Source organism: Medicago sativa, chromosome 6 (assembly GCF_051527215.1).
Source record: "Medicago sativa cultivar Bolivia chromosome 6, Bolivia_mono, whole genome shotgun sequence".
Classification (NCBI taxonomy): domain Eukaryota; kingdom Viridiplantae; phylum Streptophyta; class Magnoliopsida; order Fabales; family Fabaceae; genus Medicago; species Medicago sativa.
The window spans coordinates 26,063,185-26,085,293 of record NC_140754.1 but is presented as its reverse complement, the minus strand read 5'-3'; the positions used below and the strand labels follow the sequence as shown (position 1 = coordinate 26,085,293).

At 32.9% G+C, this 22,109-nt stretch overlaps 2 protein-coding genes and 1 long non-coding RNA gene across 3 annotated transcripts; all 3 read left to right on the top strand.

Annotated features, from left to right (window-relative positions):
- The first annotated feature begins 4,477 nt into the window (after window positions 1-4,477).
- LOC146914184 (F-box protein At1g80960-like) lies at window positions 4,478-8,018 on the top strand. The gene is made up of 4 exons (XM_085720574.1): window positions 4,478-4,754; window positions 5,117-5,836; window positions 7,069-7,218; window positions 7,426-8,018. Exons 1-4 carry the CDS (start codon window positions 4,494-4,496, stop codon window positions 7,789-7,791), a joined length of 1,497 nt encoding a protein of 498 aa, XP_085576700.1. The 5' UTR covers window positions 4,478-4,493; the 3' UTR covers window positions 7,792-8,018.
- Window positions 8,019-10,850: 2,832 nt separating this feature from the next.
- LOC146914183 (uncharacterized) lies at window positions 10,851-14,245 on the top strand. The gene is made up of 2 exons (XR_015014020.1): window positions 10,851-11,105; window positions 11,641-14,245. It is a non-coding gene; the product is annotated as an uncharacterized LOC146914183 (long non-coding RNA).
- Window positions 14,246-17,922: 3,677 nt separating this feature from the next.
- Window positions 17,923-21,432, top strand: LOC146914182 (F-box protein At1g80960-like). The gene is made up of 4 exons (XM_085720573.1): window positions 17,923-18,169; window positions 18,570-19,267; window positions 20,537-20,718; window positions 20,923-21,432. Exons 1-4 carry the CDS (start codon window positions 17,923-17,925, stop codon window positions 21,269-21,271), a joined length of 1,476 nt encoding a protein of 491 aa, XP_085576699.1. The 3' UTR covers window positions 21,272-21,432.
- Window positions 21,433-22,109: the final 677 nt, after the last annotated feature.

Sequence of the window (22,109 nt, the reverse complement as noted above, 5' to 3'; positions counted from 1 at the left end):
GACGTAGCATGTAAAAACTAGGGATTCTTGTACTTTACCTTTTGCTTTTAATTTCTTGCAAGACCATAGAATGTAAACTAGGGCATATGTAAAGGACAATGGACTCTAATGATGTACACCAACACAAGCACCGACACATGCACACACATCACATGGATACTTTAGATGAATGTTTAGGGAATGTATGCTTTAGATGTATGCTTAGGAATCGCAATACTTAGAAAAATTCTCCTTTCCAAAAAAACATGAACAACTTCACTCAAATAATTTTCCAAAGAAACCTTGGGATCAAAATCCCATTGAATTTTCCCTTTATTTTCTTAAACAAAAACTTCAATGAAATCTAATAATACTTAGACCTTTTTGCAAAATAACTAATTCCACTTCACATTTTCCAAATCTTATGCCCTTGAGGCCTCTCTCTCTTATTCTTCAAAATTCCATTTTCAAAATTAAAATCAACCAACAAAAATAAAAAAAACATTTTTTGAAAGAGAACTACATGGAGTTTGATCCCTTAAAAGGGTATGTAGGCAAGAAGTCAAAACTTCTCCAAGTCCAATAAAACAAAAATTCAAACGCCTTCTTCTCCCTCCAATTCTTGACTTAGTAAACTCTTAGGTGTAAATATCATTTTTCAAATAGCATTTAAAAATAAAGCGCGCGCGTAGAAAGTAAAGACGGTTCCTATAGGATACTATAGTCATTATGGGTGCCTAACACCTTCCCATAACGAAAACAACTCCCGGACCTCGATTCGCAAGGGTTTTTCTTATTTTTCCCTTCCCAAGAAAAAAATGAGATATCAAAGGTTAAAAAGGTTCAAACTTAATCAATGTTTGACACCCGAAAAACCAAGATAAAACACTCCCTCAGTGATGTACGGGCCCCCCTTGCGGAGCTTATTCCGTTCGCACGACACCTACATCTTGCTTACTCAGTGACATGCGGGCCCCCCTTGCGGAGCTTATCCCGTTCCCATGGTGAGAACCCCTTGGTCCCAACCTTGCGTGGATCACAAGAGACATGGCACCTACATCATTCATTATAGTCTTGGTCTTATACATTCATACAAGGTTAAACCTATACATGCTTACTTATTTATCTCGGATCCGTGATCGATCCGATTAACGGTAAACTACATACTTGATCATACTTATCATATGCGAAGAGATTAACTTATCAATTCACTGCTTAACATGCTCGCATAGTCATTCTTGTTCATGTGCGAAGAGGATACACTAGTCACTTCGTGTCTTAACATACATAGGATTCATGCTTAGCATTCTAGTTCTCGACAAGCTATGTCGAGGCTCTACATTCATTCCCTTTCTTAGTTCATTGCTACCCAAACATTCATGCTTAAACACTCTTATGCCATTCATGATGCATATGTTAATTTGGCCATGATATTCATTTTAAGATTTGTTTGATGTTATGTGCATTGATTAGATGTTGTTTTGGAGTTATAAGGTCGTAAATCGATGAAAGAAAGGCTTTGGAATGCACCACCAGCCCCAAGATGAGCCAACAAGCCAAACGAAAGTTGGCTTGGGCAGAGAGTTTAGCTAATAGCGACTTTCATCTGGGCAGGTTCTGGAAATTTCGCTATTAGCAAAATATTTCGCTAATAGTGAGTTTCTTCGGGTCTGTGGTTCAGATTTTGCAATTTTGACCCAAAACTCGTCCAATTCGATCCTGCAATGCACTATGAACTTCCAGCAACTCACATATCATTATAAATCATCTTCCATGGAAATTTTAACATAAACATAACAAGATCGATGGCAAGGGTTCTAAAATTCATACTTTTCTAAACTTAACATAATTTCATAAATTCTCACAAGAATTACACAACCCAAAGGTGGGAAAACTATCAATAGAACTCACTTGTTACTTTATAACATCTTCAAGCTTCAAGCTTCAATCTTTCTTCAATCCAAAACCCTAGCTTCAAGTTCCTCAAATCATGCTAAAACCTCTTCTTCTTGATGTTTCTTGTCCATGAAGCTACTATGATCCATGCTTGATCACCAATTTCATGTATTTGAAAGCTTTGATGGCTTAGAGAGGGAGAGATGGGGCGATGGTGTAGAGAGAAGGAGGAGAGAATTCTTTTTCTCCAAAACCTAGAGAGAGAGAGAGAGAGAGAGAGAGAGAGAGAGAGAGAGAGAGAACTTGCACAAATGAAGGAAAATGGCCCTTGTGGCCTTAAATAGCCCTCGTGGCTTTTTACCATTTTGCCCTTCGTCTTAATCGTGTTTAGCCTGACACTGATACTTAAACCCATGCTTAACTAATATCGTTTGATAAATATTCTCCTTCATACTCGCTTTCCATGAACATTTGTCCTCTGACACGTTTGACTGGCAATATTCCATTAGCTGACGAGCGGGATGTTACAGAAATCATATGCAATTGTTCTAACACTCCTCTTTTTTCCTGCTAAAATCTACTCAAAATAACTGAAAAACATGGCAAGAATAACGTAAGATGACCTGTCATTAGATTACTTGTGAATAAAGTAACAAACTAGTTGGTTACTTGTTGTATAAGTAGGGGAGTTAGTTATATTTCTCAATGTATATAAACTCCCTATGCCTTGTAAATATTAATTAGATTCATCATTCAATAAAATTCAGTTTTTCACATCAAGCCCCCCCCCCCCCCCCAAAACCTCATAAACCCTAGAAACCGTAAGCTTGCAAAATTGTCTTTATTAACTATTTTTGCACAAAGCAATCCACCTTTTGCTATTGGTATTTCCACTTTGTTCTATCAATAACAAAGTCATTAGAAAATCACAGATACAAATGGTGAATTTGTGGTTCGAACCTCAATCATAATGTCTGATTTACCAATTTTATCACTTTTTTATCAGTTAAGGTATTACTTCTGGACTCAAAAACATTATCATACAAATAAATACATTAATTCAAACAAAAATCACCAAAAACTTACAAACCCATTATCATCATCATCATCACAATCAACAACATTTAAACACATAATTAATTCATTAATTCAAACAAAAAAAAACTTGTTTAATCAATTTCATACCACGAATTAAGTTTACTTATCAATAAACAAAGTAAAATTAGTAACAATATTAAATTGTTCTTATTGTTGAATCAATTAAGTTATAGAGAGAAAGAAAAGAGGAGGAGGGAAGAAGATTTTGGATTTCCTTTTTTAAAAACCAATCAAATAAGCTTATGATGAATTTGGATTATTCTCGACATTTAGATTTTTTCTCAACAACCAAACAAAATAATTGCAATTTTCGAAAGTTCAGAATATTTTGGAATTTTTTGCTCTATTTTATTTGGGTTTTTGATTAGGTGTTGGTGATGCACTATTAGATATAGTAGACATGCATTATCTAATGGTTCTCTTTTCCACAACAGGATGGAACAGTTAAAATCAAAAAAATTAACGAGAACTTTGGTCCACCTTAGACATTAGGAATTAAAGTTAATGGCAGGGCCGTTCCTATAGTTGTACAAGCCTTAGGCATAATATAAGAAAATGGCCCCTTATATAATACATCATATTTTTTTTAGCTCGTTTTTTTTTTTCCGCTTTACACTATCAAATAAATGTTTTTTAGGCAACATCTAAAGATAAATCAAATACTTCATAGACACAAAATATAATTTGTTTTGTTACAAAATTATCTCAATTTCTTGGATAATAAATATCACCAATATTTTTAATATTAGTGACGCATATTATTAGGAAGAAAGGACCCAAAAAAATAACATCAATTTCTTTAATAATAAATTTGGTTGAACATTATTAAGAACAACCAATTTTTTTTTTACAGGGTTGGTGTATATAGAAATCTTTGTGATATATGGGGTATATATAACAAATCGTGCCAAAAGGGCCAAAAACATTAACAAGCTTCAGCCCAGCCTTTCAATATGTCAATGTTTGGGCCTTGTAGCAAACTTTGCTATATACACCCCCATAAAACTAAATATTTCTATATACACCCCCTACCATAAATTATTTTTTTGGTCCCTCTACCGGCATGGGCCCTACGCCGTCGCAACCCTGGCCTATGCCTAGGGCCGACCCTGGTTAATGGAAAGTGACTAATTTAACTAACGGAAGTGACGTTAGCGAATTTAAACATAACAACTAGTTAAAGGACCGTAATAAAAATCTTAAACAAGTTAAGGTACCGAATATATAATTCCTCTTAGAGACCTAATAATAATAATAATAATAATAATAATAATAATAATAATAATAATAATAATAATAATAATAATAATAATAATAATAATAATAATAATATTGATGAAATTTACCATGGGCTAGAATACAAGATGTGGTTTTTACGTATTGATGATTAAGGTGTTATTTTGTAATCTGTCAAATGACAGAGGCAACCAGTGTAGTTTTTGACTAAGAGTTAAACAAAATTGACCTCCTTAACCCCTTCATTTCATATAATTTATTGCAAAGTCTAATAAGTGCGAGCTATGGCGGAAAGAAAAAAGAAAAAAATGCGAGCTATGGAGGAAGAAGCATATATGATCAATAGTCTTCCTGATGTACTTCTAACTTTTATAATTTCTTTTCTGTCAGTCGAGGAAGCTGTGAGAACTAGTGTGCTTTCCAATCGTTGGAAAACATTGTGGAAGTACTCTTTTCACCTTAGTTTTGACCAAAGACAAATATTGAAGCATTTGATCAAAATTGACAATCAAAATTCCGAACCAATAACTCGCCGTGCAAGGGATGTTCGTCCTAAGGTACAATCTTAGATGTAAAACTATCTACAAATTTTATCTTATAGGTTTTAGGATCTATGATTTTTGGTTCATGGCATTTCATTTAACTCATTATATTAATTTGATGATTTATGATTTGATTTTTTTGGGATCTGGTCCTTTTTGGTCCCTCCACCCCCTCCGTACAAGCCATTAAATTAATCTGGATCTAGAGTATTGACATCTCAATAATTAGATTAATTAAATGGTTTACATATTTTTTTGAGATTCATTTGGAGAGGACCATAAAGAATCGAATTTCCAGATTTTGCTTCAATTTTTCTTATAAAATATTTGTGATTCAACTCTAAAGCCTTTTTAATGTGATATAGATTCGTGGAATTTATCCTGAAGATAATGCAAAGTTGGATACAGTTGTTGAAGCGTCCATGTTAATCATGTCAATCATAGATAAACACATTGGGCCTTTAAAAAGCTGTAATATTCGACATTTGGGTATGAGTTGTGTCAATGGAGATGTTGTGCGGTGGATGAAGAAATTAATTGAGAAAGGGGTGGTAAAGGTTTCAATTGGACTTGAGTCCCATGATTATTTTGAAAAACTAAGTTATATTATTTTCGGGCAAGATAGACGAACTTTGGATTTACCTTTTGAGGTTTTCACTAGTTTTGAGGTTCTTGAGTTGAATCATTATTATTTTATAACTACACCTTCCCTTGATCTCAACCAGGTTTTGAAAACTCTTACCCTCAATGAAGTGTGTGTTGAATCAAACAATTTTCAAGAGATTATTTCTCACTGTTCATTTCTTGAAAACCTCACCCTTAATAAATGTGATTTCTCTGGAGGTGAAGTTAACATTAATAGTTCAAGTCTCAAATATTTTAAAATTTTGGATATGAAAGTGCAAAAGATGTTGGTTTCTGCAGCTAACATGGAAGTCATAGAGATTGAATCCATCATTTCTATTCATAAAGATCTAGCATTTGAGACCCCAAAACTTTATATCCTCCGTGCTTATAATGATGTTAAAAAGCTTGGGCAATATTTGAGAACAAGGGACATTATTGAAATTTGTGGTGGCATTGTGGTGAGTCTTTCTTCTCATATCACCTATATTTAATTTGGCCAATGGGTCATTATCAGGAATTATTTTTGACGCAAGTGTACACTCCATTATTTTGAATTGTGGTTTCACCACTTTTTGTCTAGGAGAAATACCAATAAGGGCCTATTTGGATTGAGCTTATGAAAAGAAGCTTATGCAAATAAATAAGCTTTTATGTTAATTCATAAGATCTTACTAACGAAAATTGTATATTCATAAGTTGTTTTTTCATAAACTACCTTAACAAATTTATAAATAATACATTGATGCTTCTTTATTTGCATAAGCTACTTTGCATAAGCTCTAAAGTAAGTCAATCCAAATGACCCCTAATTATATGGTTGGTATTTAATTGCAATTTAATAATACAATCATGTTCCTAGATGTAACTCTTAATTTTTACGGTGAAATTATTCTAGTAAACTAAAATATCATTGACACCCTACCGAATAGTAATAATTTTTCCCCAATACTAGAAATGTTTTGTAGTGAATGTTTACTCTAAGTGTTCCTTGGATGAGAAACAAGTGATGTGGTGTAATTTGTTTTGAGCCTAATGGTTACGCGATGAGAAACAAGTGATGTGGGGTAATTTGATTGGATGGAATTTTATGGATTACATGATGACGAGGTTCAATTTTTTTTGTTAAGTGGCACAATTGGATGAAGACATATGTTTTTTAGTGCGAACTTCTCAATTTTGGTTAATGGAAGCCGAACCCAATAGATTAATATTCAAAAAGAGTTGAAGGAAGATGACCTTCTGGCTCCTTAATCTTGATTGTGGAGGGTTTGAATGAATCTATCAAGAATGAAGAGGAGCGCGTAATATGTACTTTAGGTTAGAGGTGGGTAACTCAGGTCTGTCAATGGCCTACCTTTAGCATGCACATGATACACTGTTCTTGAGAAAATCTATTTTGGAGAACCATTGGTCACTCAAATATCTATTTTGGCTAGTAGTGTTTTGAATGCCAATGTCAATAACGAGTTTCCAAGAATTGGAGCAGTTTCTTCACTCTAGAGTGTGGTCATATCTTGGGTTACCAGTAAAGGCTAACCCTAGGTTGGATCACACTTGGCAGCATCTCATTGATACCATCTATATGAGGCTTGGTTCTACCCTTTTGTGTTGCCTAGGGTTCTTAGAAATTTAACAATGTTGTGTTTTTTGTTTTTATATATGTTTTAATCATATTTCTTTAATTTTTCAGGGACGCTGTGGTTCAAACATGGGAAGTATATTTAACAATTTGGTTACCCTTTGCCTCGACTTAGACTTCACAAATATTAGAAATTCAATAGCTCTTTCTTTCGCCATTAAGTCTTGCCATCGACTAAAAAATCTACAAATCAACAATCAGGTGTGCTTGGGAATCTTTATTTCATATTATGTGTTTAATTGAATGGTTTATCATATGGTTATTGTGGTCATGATATCAATATTTTTTATGTCATTAGTATCAAGAATATTATTGTAGTCGAAATAGTCATATTTTATTGTGAGGTGACCACAATTTAAAGTATACTTTAAACACATTCCTTGACATGGTTTATCATACATGCTATAGGTCAATGGTGGAATGAGTGATCAGAATGACAATGATTGTTTACCTTACCCTGGAGTCTTGTTTTGGCAATTGAGGGAGGCATGTTGGTGCGTCACTAATCAACTAAAGTCCCTTTGTATAAGGGGATACACATGTGGTGAGTTTGAAGTTGAATTTGTTAAGTACTTAATATTAAATGGCGGAGTTTTGGAGAAGATTTCTATCTTGTTTTTGGATGATTGTTCGTGGGTTAATGTTGTTGCAACAAATTGCTTGCTTTCCTATCCAAAGCTCTCTCCTGGATTGTCATTTGATCTCAAACCTGGGGTAGAGTATATGAGAAAATATGGTGGTAGCTTTGAAAAGTGGGTCACAACCCTAAGATAAAATGCTTGTTGGTTAAACAATGTTTTTTGTTGTGATAAATCTTGGGGTTAGAACCATCAAAATTTCAATTAGACTTTTGTTTATTACACTACAAACTGGTAGTGGTGATTTTAATTGTCTAGTTTTGTATATCTAGGATTTTTGATACATTGTCCTATTTTCCATTTGCATACTTTATTATAAGCTTTTATGCATTGCAGACAATAAATCCATGTGCGTTTTGCCCTTTGTTATTTTAAATTCCCTTTTATTTATGTAAAATGGTAGTGTAAATCAATATAATTATTAATAAATAATATATGATATAGACATACTTACTAGATTATTGATATTTTTATGAACAACATTATTGTTGTACTTTCTTTTAGAAACAATAAATTTTATTGAGAACATTTGAACTCAACAATACATGTAATCATTGTCCTAATATTTTATATTCACCTAGTCTCAAGTGATCGATCTCATGGTTAAAGGTTTATGGTACTTGGTCTTAATTGTATTTTGTTAATGATTTTTCTTCTTGTTTTGAAAAATAATTATGTTTTAAAAAGTGATATCTATACTCACTAGAAATTAACTCCCTTTCAAAACAATTTTTGATCACAAAGCACCAAATCATAGAATTATGCAATCCGAGACGATGGTTGCTCAGAATGATATTCTTCGGAATCTTGACAGAAAGATGGATAAGAATACTTAAAGAATGGACGAAATAAATGAAAATCTCAAAGTATTTTAAATTTTTTATTTCTTCTCAAGGTTTCCTCAAGTGCATCTAGCATCTAAATATTATGCATTAGACAAAAAATTCCTCTTTTTTTTTCTTTATAGCTAGAAGCTTATCGTGTTTGATGTGTCCAGCCAAATGCATGGATGAAAATTTCTTCACATAGTAATTTGTAACATTATTTCGTATATTTTACAGTTGAAGTGAGTGGAGAAAAATATTGTTATTTTTAATATTTTTTCTCGTAAAGGAATACTTTTTGTTGTTTGTCCAATGATTTTTTCCTTCGAACCAGAGGGTTTTCCACGTCAAATATGAACGTTTATTTTAATGACTTGTGGCACTGCAAGATTCAATTTCCTTTTGGATTTTAGAATAATGGCTAAATTGCTTTTTTGGTCCCTTAACTATTTAGGTAGTATCGCTTTGGTCCCTTAATTAAAATTTGATTTATTTTGGTCCCTTAACTTCTCTCCGTTACACATTTTAGTCCTTTCCGTTAGTTTTAATTCAAAAACGTTAGGTTTTCTTCATTTTCTTCTGGAATTTTTCTGGGATTCTTGTTGTTGAAGGTTGATGGAGATGATATGAAGATGAAAAAGAGGAGAAGAAGATGAAGAAAACCTAACATTTTTGGATTAAAACTAACGGAAAGGACCAAAATGTGTAACAGCGAGAAGTTAAGGGACCAAAATAAATCAAATTTTAATTAAGGGACCAAAGCGATACTACCTAAATAGTTAAGGGACCAAAAATGCAATTTAGCCTAAAATAATTTACACTCACATTACCTACCTTCGTCAAGCCCCAAACAAGAAGACAATAATAAACGAGCAGGAATTTATGAAAGAAAAACAAAATAAACAAAGTGATCAAAACAAGAAGAAATAGAATTACTCAAAAAAAAAAAAAAAAGAAATAGAAGAAAACGGGTTGAAGCTGATTGCTACTGTGACAAAATAAACAAGCACAATGAGTGACACTCTTGAAATATTTCACTCAAAAGTGTATTCAGCCTCATGTATATCAATATACAATATACTTTCACTCAAAAGTTCCAAGAATGAATAATAGATGCGCAAATCTCACAAATATATCAATATTCTTAGAATGAACATTTTTACCTAGATTCAAACCAGAAACCTCGTAGTTGTGTATATGTATGTGAATTTTGGTGGTGCTTACCATACAAAAAAATATCACTCACCCGATCTCTTTTTAGGATATGGTTAGGGATACATAAATTGTTCCATGGTCACCTGAGGTTTGGGATGTTTCTCTTGTTATTTATAATAGAGATCATGACCTCCATTCGTGTATATAACTTGGTAGACACTAATTGTCTCACCTTTCTTTCAAACATACATTTTCTAGACATTAGTGCAATATAGTCGATGAGGTAGAGAGGTTTTGGTAAACAAGGTTTTTAGAACTTTGTTCATGTAGACGGCATCGATGTTATGTTCATCAAACAAGATATTTAGTCAGATATAGTATAAAACAACTTTTGTCGTGGTTTATGCTTGTTGAAGCTTTTTGACAACAATCAGAGCAGATCTTCACCAGAGAGGGGGTGTACCTGCAAAGACACTTCATGGTCAAAAGGAGTGGGCCTTGACCCTGCTTAGAACACAACATTTTCGATTTGAGTGATGATAATGTACCATCATTTTGTTCGAAGTTTAGTTGTCGAGTCAAAAATTTCTTGCCATCAATGCTAGGAGTTTGAAGACTAATATTTCGAGGGTCAAAGTGAACCAATTCAAAAAAAAACATCCAAGAGTCATTTGAAAATTATTTAAACAACTTCTAAATTCTAAAAACTGCCATATTAACTATATCCAAGAAGTCATTTAGGCAAGCAGTTGTATGCTTTCCAGCGCCTAAGATTCCAATATCAAAAAGAAACTTGCATAAGAAGACGATCTGGAAGTTAGAAGACACATTATGTTTGTTTATGTTAAGAGTTCATTCCGTTCCACAAAACTATACAAAAGACTTCATTAAACTCTATACAAAGGACTTCATTTCCGTTCCACAAAACTATGCCTACTAGATAACAGATCCGCCCTCACAAGATAAACATCTTACTGACAATGTTATAACTAACAATCTATCTATATATAAAAGTTAACCCATGCAAACATTTTAGCCCTAATTAAACCTAAGCCCTAATGAATAAAATTCCTGTTTTACCCTAACCAATAAACATAATAACAATTAAACCGATAAACAATTAAAACCGATAAACATAATAACAAAAAAACCGCAATTTTTCCCCTTTTTCTATCATCGGCGATTTTTATTTTTGGGTTTCAATTTTTGATGGCATTAACTCTGTTAGGAAACAGAACAAGGAGGGAGTGATTTTAATGGCATTAACTCTAGAATTGCTTTATTAGCCAGTCAACGTTTTGTTATAGCCATCATGTCTCATGTCTTTATGTTTTCTTTGTCTTCTATCCCTCCCTCCTTATTTTATAATCTCTTTGTTTTCTTCTTTTTTAGTAGTTGCTGGTTTCAGTTCATAGGACGTGAGTGTTTGGACATGGATTTTGTGTGAGTAAGGCCAACATGGCTTTGGAAGGTAATTTTACATTCAAAAGAAGCTGGATAGTTTTCTTTAGTCAAATATATGCATAAGGTCTTTGTTTTTATTTACAAGTGCAAAAGTATATTGTTTTCCTTTATCCTTTCCTTTTTCATATTTTCTTCCTTTGTAAAACTTTATGCCAATCAAACTATTTGCAACAATTTTTTTTTCTTCTGTAATTGCATGCTGAATTAGAAGTTCTAAAGGTAAAATCAGATTGGTATTCCAATTCTTTATTGCAAATGACTATGCTGAAATTAGAGAAGAACAAAATTTGCAGTTGAGTGAAAGAAGTCTGGTTAAATGGTAATGAGTTAAAATTGGTAAATCCAATTGATAAAAATCTATTGTGGATGTTGTTTTTCACGAAGAAAACTATAAATTGAAATTTAGTCATGTAATCCAATTGTTTTCTATTCTTTTTTGTGTACATTTTTGTAGCGCAAAAGGTTTACATTGGTTTAACAATTAAGTTATGCTTCATGTTTGATTCAAAATTTCCAATTGGTTTTATTCCTTATCAATGTAGGTGTGATTCGGAGTAATGAAGCACAATATTAAGGTGAATAGTTTCGGCTAATGTTCAATGGCTTGGAGCAAGATAATAACGCAATGAAGATGGTAGCCCTAATTTTTATTGCGGTTTATGCGGTGGCTATAGTCTACAGTTGTCGATGGGATTTTCTCTCACAAATAAAGGTAATTGTTGTATAAAAATTTGCTGGGGTTTGGTTTATTTGTCAATTTAAGAATTATGTACTGGGATTTTGCAAATAGAAGTCATTTTGCAAATAGAATACTGTATCCCCAAATCAAATTTCTTTTTATTATATATGGCTCTTGAGTTTTTGAAAAAATCAATATAACATTAACATGATAATTTGATTGTTTAGAATTTAAATATAACAATTAGTTTCCAGAGGTTGCTGGAATTTGATGTTGGTTATTTTAAAAAATCAGTTGAATTTGATTGACATATCATATATTATGAAGTGTGATTGGAATTCTAATTGTTGTTTTGTTTCATTTTTCTTGAGAAATGTAATTTTCCTACTTCATATTGGTTGTTTGTTTGCAGCTTTGAATGGAGGTTATTCCTCATGCTGCTCATCGGTGTCAGTAAGGTTCTTGCATCAGAGTCTGATAATATGTTGTTATTTGATATCTTATGCTCTCCAACTTTTGATAATTTTAAGCCGAATCTTCATAATCGCTGATTTATTGTACCTCTATCCATATTTCTTTAGTTATTTACGTTGTTGTTCATATTTTCGTACTGCTGCTTTGGTAATTTTTTTCATGTATAAGGCTCCAACAATATTTCATGTGTTGTTAATTTACCAACCATTTATGCTTAAAAAGTTCTTATATGTTTAAGATTTTAGAGTCATTAAAGCAAAAGAATGCGAGGTTTTGGCGATGACGATGACGTCTTTGACATCCTTTCTATGAATTGAGTTGAATTTTGAGTCTCATCACTCTCAACCTCTGTAACACAATAGTCTAATAAATAGCAATCTGCAAGGTTTGAAACATTGCACCTGCAGAATGTCATCATGGCAAGAAAAAATTGAAAGGTTGCATCTGTTTTACTTGGGTTAAAACTTATAAGGTTGGTTGATTATCGTCTTATCTTTACCATGATATTAGCTTTCGTATCGTAATTGTGTTCACAGTAGCATTTTCCGATTCCTAACTATATTTGATATTAACTTTGTCCTTCTCACACTAACAATTCAAACTAACAATGGTGACAGATTCCTAACTTCCTTTTGTTTTTTTTTGCTTTGTGCCTTTGATTTCTTGCTCATTTTTTTGATGCTTTGAGTTGATTTTTCAAAATCATATCCTGGTTTTCCCTTTTTTTTTTTTACTTTGTATGTGTTATTTGAGTTATTGATCTCACTTTTATGTGCTCTATCTTCAATCGTTTCAGTGCATTGGAAGTTTACAAACATTTAATTTCGGATGGGATTTGTAAGATCTTGAATTGTTTGTGACGGACTTTTGTATCGTGGCTGTTGCCGGTCGGTGTGTGTTCTTCTGCACTAGGTGTTTTGTTTTTGTAATTTTTTTCCTGCGCTGCTACTTTAATTTTGGGTCTGCCTTTTGTTGTTTCTTTTTAGCCATTTTGTGTGAGACTTTGTTCATTCAATATTTTTCATGCTTTCGGGTCTACCTTTCATTCATGAGTCCATCAGCCTCTTCTTTAGGACTTCTCATCTATGAACAGGGACCATTTGTTTTATTTTGTTGTGGATTTTGAGATAATATTTTGACTTTCACATAGTAAGTACCTTCTCTCCTTGCTATCCAATATGTAACTGAGTTACATTTGCTGTTAAAAAAATATCTAGACTAAAAAAAAAGACATTTTAAATTAAGCATGTTGTTGATCGACTTATGATGATATATGAAGTGTGTTCTTTTGATGACGTTCGTTACTTGGTTTTGAGCTGCAACATTAAGATGTCTCCTAACATGACAAACATTTAACAACAGTGGATGCATGAAATGAAATTATCACAGTGGCTGCAGGTTAAGATTCACAGCATTTTGGAGGCAACATCTTGCACTTAGAGCTTCGGCCAGCAGAGGATCTACTTCAGTATGTGCTCCAACTTTGGTTACATGTTGTGGGAAGTATGTTTGGTAATGTCATAATTTGGAATACTATCTTTATTTTCTTTATGTCATAGTTTAGATTATTTTTTTCTTTTAGTTGCGGCATATTAGTTGCAACTAAGCATTCTGTTATTGGAATGATGTGCTTTTTTAATATCTTTGTTGTCACATATGGATTGCTGCGAAGTATTCTCTGTTGGAGTGATTTACTTTTTGAGAACAATATGGTAATTTATATCTAGACTATTCTTACATTAGGCTTTTTTTTTTTTAGCTCATCAAAATAGAAAGGTGCTGATGGAATTCTTCAAAGTTAAGTTGAGTGGACTCCTCACATGTGTGTCTAGGTGCTCTGACACGTAACGGGATGAGACTTGACTTTACTTCTATTCCTTACGTATTGTTTATGAACTTTTATGAATAAATATTGAACTAAGACTTATGAGATTTTCTGATGAGGCCTGCGTGGCAAAGACTTTTTATGTTGAATGAAATAATTCCGCTGCGAAGTTTTGAATTACTTATGTTAAATGATTTTGAAGAATAAATTGTTATTTATTCAGTTTATGAATTTTTAAGAAGTGTAGCATTCCGTTTAAAGTTGAATTACTCTGATTTTTAATTATGAAATTTTTACGTTGGGAAAACGGGGTGTTACAGTTTAGTTCTCACCATGTTGATCTTCCTCTTTAGTTTGGATATCTTCAAGAAGTTAATACAACACTACTTTACGACAACTAGTTTAAAATTAGAGAGGTTGATTATGATATGTTTTTGACGATATAAAGTTTATTCCTAATTATAATTGATCTTAGTTTTTTAATGTTTGTTCACTTAGACTTAACAGACTCTATGTAATGCAGACTCGGTCTAAATTAACTACTATAGTTAATACCTAAAATTATTACTAATAAAACCTAGGACTCTATGACTATTACTAAATGATAATCCTAATTCTAAATGCAAAATTAAATTGACTTACTCTTAAAATTAATTAACCTAATTAAAACTAGACTTTATCTAATGTACATATTATAACAACTGTTATTTTTACTACGACTCCCTAAAATGCAATGCGAAATAATAACTTAAACTAAGACTCTAAAAATAATAAAAATAAACGAACGGAGTAAGTTCCTAAATTGGAAAAATAAAAAGAAAAGAAAAATGATTAGTACTAAATGGAAACAATAAGCTAAATGCAAAACAGAAAAATAAACTAGGTTAGTAACTACTAAAATAAATAAACTATATGATAAACTGGACTTTACAAAAATAAAAATGACTCAACTAGGAGTAAATATTTTTGGTATTTTTGAAAACATAAAAATAAAATGTGGAAAAATAAAAATTCCTTGTTTGGCTTGCTTGCCATGATGTTGTTCCTACCTTTTCTCTTCTTCATCATAGAAATATGGCGCCTACTGCTGCTTGCCCTCGATGTGGTAACCATGACGAAACTTTCCTTCACTGTGTTAGAGACTGCACTCATTCCACCAATATTTCGCATCACATCGGTTTTACTACTCCCGATTTCTTCACAAACTTGTGTGCTCAAGATTGGTTAAAAGAAGGTCTGACAGGTTCTCATTCCAATCTTTTCTCGGCTGGTATTTGGTGCGCTTGGAGACACCGCAACCTAACTTGCCTGAACAACGAAGTTTGGTCTATACATCGCCTCTCTGTCAACATTCAAAATTCAGCAGAAGTCATCAATAATGCTTTCTCTAAGAATGTTGCTGCTGTTAATTTGGAGTGTTTAATTAAATGGAATTGCTTAAACGACTTCTCATGCATCATTCTCAACGTGGATGGAAGTTGTGTTGGAACTCCGCAACGTGCTGGTTTCGGAGGTCTCATTAGAAATTCTGTCGGTCACTATCTTTCCGGTTTCTCTGGTTTTATTTCCAATTCGGAGGACATTTTGCTAGCGGAGCTCTCTGCAATCTATCATGGGTTATCTTTGGCTCGTGATATGCATATTGCGGAATTGGTTTTCTATACAGACTCTCTTCTCTGCATAGGTCTCATTACCGGTCCAGCCAAGAATTATCACATTTATGCTGCTCTCATCCAAGACATAAAATACATGATACACCTCAGCAATGTTACTATCGTTCACAACCTTCGGGAGGGAAACCAATGCGCTGATTTTTTGGCTAAAATGGGAGCTTCATCTGATCCTGATTTGTCTATCCATTTGTCTGCTCCTGTTGAGATGAATGACTTTCTTAGGAATGATGCTTGGGGAATCTTCTTCCTTAGGGGCTAGTATTTGTTTGCCTGTTTAGGCTTTTTTTTTCTGTTTTCTTTTCCTGTTTTGTTCCTTTTCCCTTGTAACCAAAAAAAAAGTAACTGAGTCACCGATTTAATCTGATTAAATAGCTATATAAATTTAATCTCAAGACCGAGTTATCTAATCGAGTCATCCGAGTTGATCCGAGTTAGTCATGCGGTTCGACCAATGACCCAATGGTTCAACCATTGATCCAGTGACTCAGTACCCCTGCCGAGTCAATGTCCGAGCCGAGTTTTAAAACTGTGGTTCGAACTTCAATCAAAATGTCTGGTTTACCAATTTTAGCACTTTGTTATCAGTTAAGCTATTACTTCTGGACTCGAACACATTATCACCAAAAACTTACAAACCCATTATTATTATTATTGTTGTTGTTATCTTCATAATCAACAACATTTAAACACATAAATAAATTCATTAATTCAAACAAAACAAAAAACTTGTTTAATCAATTTCATACCACGAATTAAATTTACTAATCAATAAACAAAGTAAAAATTAATAACAATATTAAATTGTTCTTATTGTTGAATCAATTAAGTTATAGAGAGAAAGAGAAGAGGAGGAGGGAAGAAGATTTTGGATTTCCTTTTTTAAAAACCAATCAAATAAGCTTATGATGAATTTGGATTATTCTCATATAGATTTTTTTTTTCTCAACAACCAAACAAAACCCACCAATTGCAATTAACGAAAGTTCAGAATATTTTGGAATTTTTTGCTCTATTTTATTTGGGTTTTTGATTAGGTGTTGGTGATGCACTATTAGATATAGTAGACATGCATTATCTAATGGTTCTCTTTTCCACAAAAGGATGGAACAGTTAAAATTAAAAAAATTAGTGAGAACTTTGGTCCACCTTAGACATTAGGAATTAAAGTTAATATCAGGGCCGTTCTTATAGTTGTACAGACCTTAGGCATAATATAAGAAAATGGCCCCTTACATAATACATCATTTTTTTTAGCTCATTGTTATGATTTTATTAGGTCTTCATTTCGTTTTTTTTCGCTTTTCACTATCAAATAAATGTTTTTAGGCAACATCTAAAGATAAATCAAATACTTCATAAACACCAAAATATAATTTGTTTTGTTACAAAACTATCTCAATTTCTTGGATAATAAATATCACCAATATTTTTAATATTAGTGAGGCATATTATTAGGAAGAAAGGGCGCAAAAAAATATCATCAATTTCTTCAATAATAAATTTGGTTGCACAATATTAAGAACAACCAATTTTTTACAGGGTTGGTGTATATAGAAATCTTTGTGATATATGGGGTATATATAGCAAATCGCGCCAAAAGGGCAGAAAACATTAACAAGCTTCAGCCCAGCCTTTCAACATGTCAATGTTTGGGCCTTGCAGCAAACTTTGCTATATACACCCCCATAAAACTAAATATTTCTATATACACCCCCTAACATAATTTTTTTCCCTCTACCGGCATGGGCCCTACGCCGTCGCACCCCCGGCCTATGCCCAGGGCCGGCCCTGGTTAATGGAAAATGACTAATTTAACTAACGAAAGTGACGTTAACGGATTTAAACATAACAACTAGTTAAAGGACCGTAATAAAAATCTTAAACAAGTTAAGGTACCGAATATATAATTCCTCTTAGAGACCAAATAATAATAATAATAATAATAATAATAATAATAATAATAATAATAATAATAATAATAATATTGATGAAATTTACCAGGGGCTAAAATACAAGATGTGGTTTTTACGTATTGATGATTAAGGTGTTATTTTTGTAATTTATCAAATGACAGAGGCAACCAATGTAGCTTTTGACTAAGAGTTAAACAAAATTCACCTCCTTAACCCCTTCATTTCATATAATTTATTGCAAAGTCTAATAAGCGCGAGTTATGGCGGAAAGAAAAAAGAAAAAAATGCGAGCTATGGAGGAAGAAGCATATTCGATCAGTAGTCTTCCTGATGTACTTCTAACTTTTATAATTTCTTTTCTGTCAGTCCAGGAAGCTGTGAGAACTAGTGTGCTTTCCAATCGTTGGAAAACATTGTGGAAATACTCTTTTCACCTTAGTTTTGACCAAAGACAAATATTGAAGCATTTGATCAAAATTGACAATCAAAATTCTGAACCAATAACTCGTCGTGCAAGGGATGTTCGTCCTAAGGTACAATCTTAGATGTAAAACTATCTACAAATTTTATCTTATAGGTTTTAGGATCTATGATTTTTGGTTCATGGCATTTCATTTAACTCATTATATTAAATTGATGATTTATGATTTGATTTTTTTGGGATCTGGTCCTTTTTGGTCCCTCCACCCCCTCCGTACAAGCCATTGAATTAATCTGGATCGAGAGTGTTGACATCTCTCAATAATTAGATTAATTAAATGGCTTACATATTTTTTTGAGATTCATTTGGAGAGGACCATAAGGAATCGAATTTCCAAATTTTGTTTCAATTTTTCTTATTAAATATTTGCGATTCAACTTTAAAGCCTTTTTAATGTGATATAGATTCGTGGAATTTATCCTGAAGATAACGCAAAGTTGGATACAGTTGTTGAAGCGTCCATGTTAATTATGTCAATCATGGATAAACACATTGGTCCTTTGAAAAGCTGTAATATTCGACATTTGGGTATGAGTTGTGTCAATGGAGATGTTGTGCGGTGGATGAAGAAATTAATTGAGAAAGGGGTGGTAAAGGTTTCAATTGGACTTGAGTCCCATGATTATTTTGAAATACTAAATTATATTATTTTCGGGCAAGCTAGACGAACTTTGGATTTACCTTTTGAGATTTTCACTAGTTTTGAGGTTCTTGAGTTGAATCATTATTGTTTTATAACTACACCTTCCCTTGATCTCAACCAGGTTTTGAAAACTCTTACCCTCAATGATGTGTGTGTTGAATCAAACAATTTTCAAGAGATTATTTCTCACTGTTCATCTCTTGAAAACCTCACCCTTAATAAATGTGATTTCTTTGGAGGTGAAGTTAACATTAATAGTTCAAGTCTCAAATATTTTAAAATTTTGGATATGAAAGTGCAAAAGATGTTGGTTTCTGCAGCTAACATGGAAGTCATAGAGATTGAATCCATCATTTCTATTCATAAAGATCTAGCATTTGAGACCCCAAAACTTTATATCCTCCGTGCTTATAATGATGTTAAAAAGCTTGGGCAATATTTGAGAACAAGGGACATTATTGAAATTTGTGGTGGCATTGTGGTGAGTCTTTCTTCTCATATCACCTATATTTAATTTGGCCAATGGGTCATTATCAGGAATTATTTTTGACGCAAGTGTACACTCCATTATTTTGAATTGTGGTTTCACCACTTTTTGTCTAGGAGAAATACCAATAAGGGCCTATTTGGATTGAGCTTATGAAAAGAAGCTTATGCAAATAAATAAGCTTTTATGTTAATTCATAAGATCTTACTAACGAAAATTGTATATTCATAAGTTGTTTTTTCATAAACTACCTTAACAAATTTATAAATAATACATTGATGCTTCTTTATTTGCATAAGCTACTTTGCATAAGCTCTAAAGTAAGTCAATCCAAATGACCCCTAATTATATGGTTGGTATTTAATTGCAATTTAATAATACAATCATGTTCCTAGATGTAACTCTTAATTTTTACGGTGAAATTATTCTAGTAAACTAAAATATCATTGACACCCTACCGAATAGTAATAATTTTTCCCCAATACTAGAAATGTTTTGTAGTGAATGTTTACTCTAAGTGTTCCTTGGATGAGAAACAAGTGATGTGGTGTAATTTGTTTTGAGCCTAATGGTTACGCGATGAGAAACAAGTGATGTGGGGTAATTTGATTGGATGGAATTTTATGGATTACATGATGACGAGGTTCAATTTTTTTTGTTAAGTGGCACAATTGGATGAAGACATATGTTTTTTAGTGCGAACTTCTCAATTTTGGTTAATGGAAGCCGAACCCAATAGATTAATATTCAAAAAGAGTTGAAGGAAGATGACCTTCTGGCTCCTTAATCTTGATTGTGGAGGGTTTGAATGAATCTATCAGGAATGAAGAGGAGCGTAATATGTACTTTAGGTTAGAGGTGGGTAACTCAGGTCTGTCAATGGCCTACCTTTAGCATGCACATGATACACTGTTCTTGAGAAAATCTATTTTGGAGAACCATTGGTCACTCAAATATCTTACGGTGCTTTGAACTTTCCACAATGCTAACTTTTCCACTAGTAGTGTTTTGAATGCCAATGTCAATAACGAGTTTCAAAGAGTGGGAGCAGTTTCTTCACTCTAGAGTGTGGTCCCTTCCATTCACATATCTTGGGTTACCAGTAAAGGCTAACCCTAGGTTGGATCACACTTGGCAGCATCTCATTGATACCATCTATATGAGGCTTGGTTCTACCCTTTTGTGTTGCCTAGGGTTCTTAGAAATTTAACAATGTTGTGTTTTTTTTATATATGTTTTAATCATATTTCTTTATTTTTTCAGGGACGCTGTGGTTCAAACATGGGAAGTATATTTAACAATTTGGTCACCCTTTGCCTCGACTTAGACTTCACAAATATTAGAAATTCAATAGCTCTTTCTTTCGCCATTAAGTCTTGCCATCGACTAAAAAATCTACAAATCAACAATCAGGTGTGCTTGGGAATCTTTATTTCATATTATATGTGTTTAATTGAATGGTTTATCATATGGTTATTGTGGTCATGATATCAATATTTTTATGTCATTAGTATCAAGAATATTATTGTAGTTGAAATAGTCATATTTTATTGTGAGGTGATCACAATTTAAAGTATACTTAAATACATTCCATGACATGGTTTATTATACATGCTATAGGTCAATACGGATTGCAATGGTGGAATGAGTGATCAGAATGACAATGATTGTTTACCTTACCCTGGAGTCTTGTTTTGGCAATTGAGGGAGCCATGTTGGTGCGTCACTTATCAACTAAAGTCCGTTTGTATAAGGGGATATACATGTGGTGAGTTTGAAGTTGAATTTGTTAAGTACTTAATATTAAATGGCGGAGTTCTGGAGAAGATTTCTATCTTGTTTTTGGATGATTGTTCGTGGGTTAATGTTGTTGCAACAAATTGCTTGCTTTCCTATCCAAAGCTCTCTCCTGGATTGTCATTTGATCTCAAACCTGGGGCTGAGTATATGAGAAAATATGGTGGTAGCTTTGAAAAGTGGGTCACAACCCTAAGATAAAGTACTTGTTGGTTAAAAAGTGATTTTGTGGTCTTAAATCTTGGGGTTAGAACCATCAAAATTTCTATTAGACTTTTGTTTATTACTCTACAAACTGGTAGTGGTGTTTTTTATTTTCTGGTTTTGTATCTTGGATTTTGATTTATTATCCTATTTTTCGGTTACAAACTTTGTATGACATAAGTTTTTTATGCACTGCAGACAATAAATCAATGTGCCTTTGTCCCATAGTTATTTTATTTTCCTCCTTATTCATGCAAAATGGACGTAAATCAATATAGCAAAAAGGCCTCCTATTAGGTCAATATTTGAGAAATAAGTGAGCTGGTCAATTATTGATGATATACTTGTCTTTTCTTATAGGTGTTGATGAACACATCAAAGATTCAGTTGAATAAACTTTAAAATAGGTGCAAAGGTTGGAAGTTTTATGCTTGTACAATGCTTATATACAAATTCATTTCTACAACTCACATAGCAAGGTATTCAAACAAACAACCCATAATCATGTTAGACATTTCATCCAAACCTGATGTTACTATTCCGATGTTACCCATAAACTAGAAGTCTTGTATATTTTGAGGCCATCGTAAATATTTTTTTGTGAGTTTATGAGAATAATTACAATTTATAAGCCACACGGTGTATCCAACATAAATTCACTAATGAATTGCGAACAATGAGAGCTCTATATCGATGAAAGAGTCCGCTATATCAATTTCTGGTGAATTTCGGAAGCCTATTTTCACAAGTTTATCGTTTGCAAACTTGTTCAATTTCAATCTAGGTTTAGCGCTTGTTAGCCTTGCGTCATTTTTCTTTCAAACAAGCATGCGAC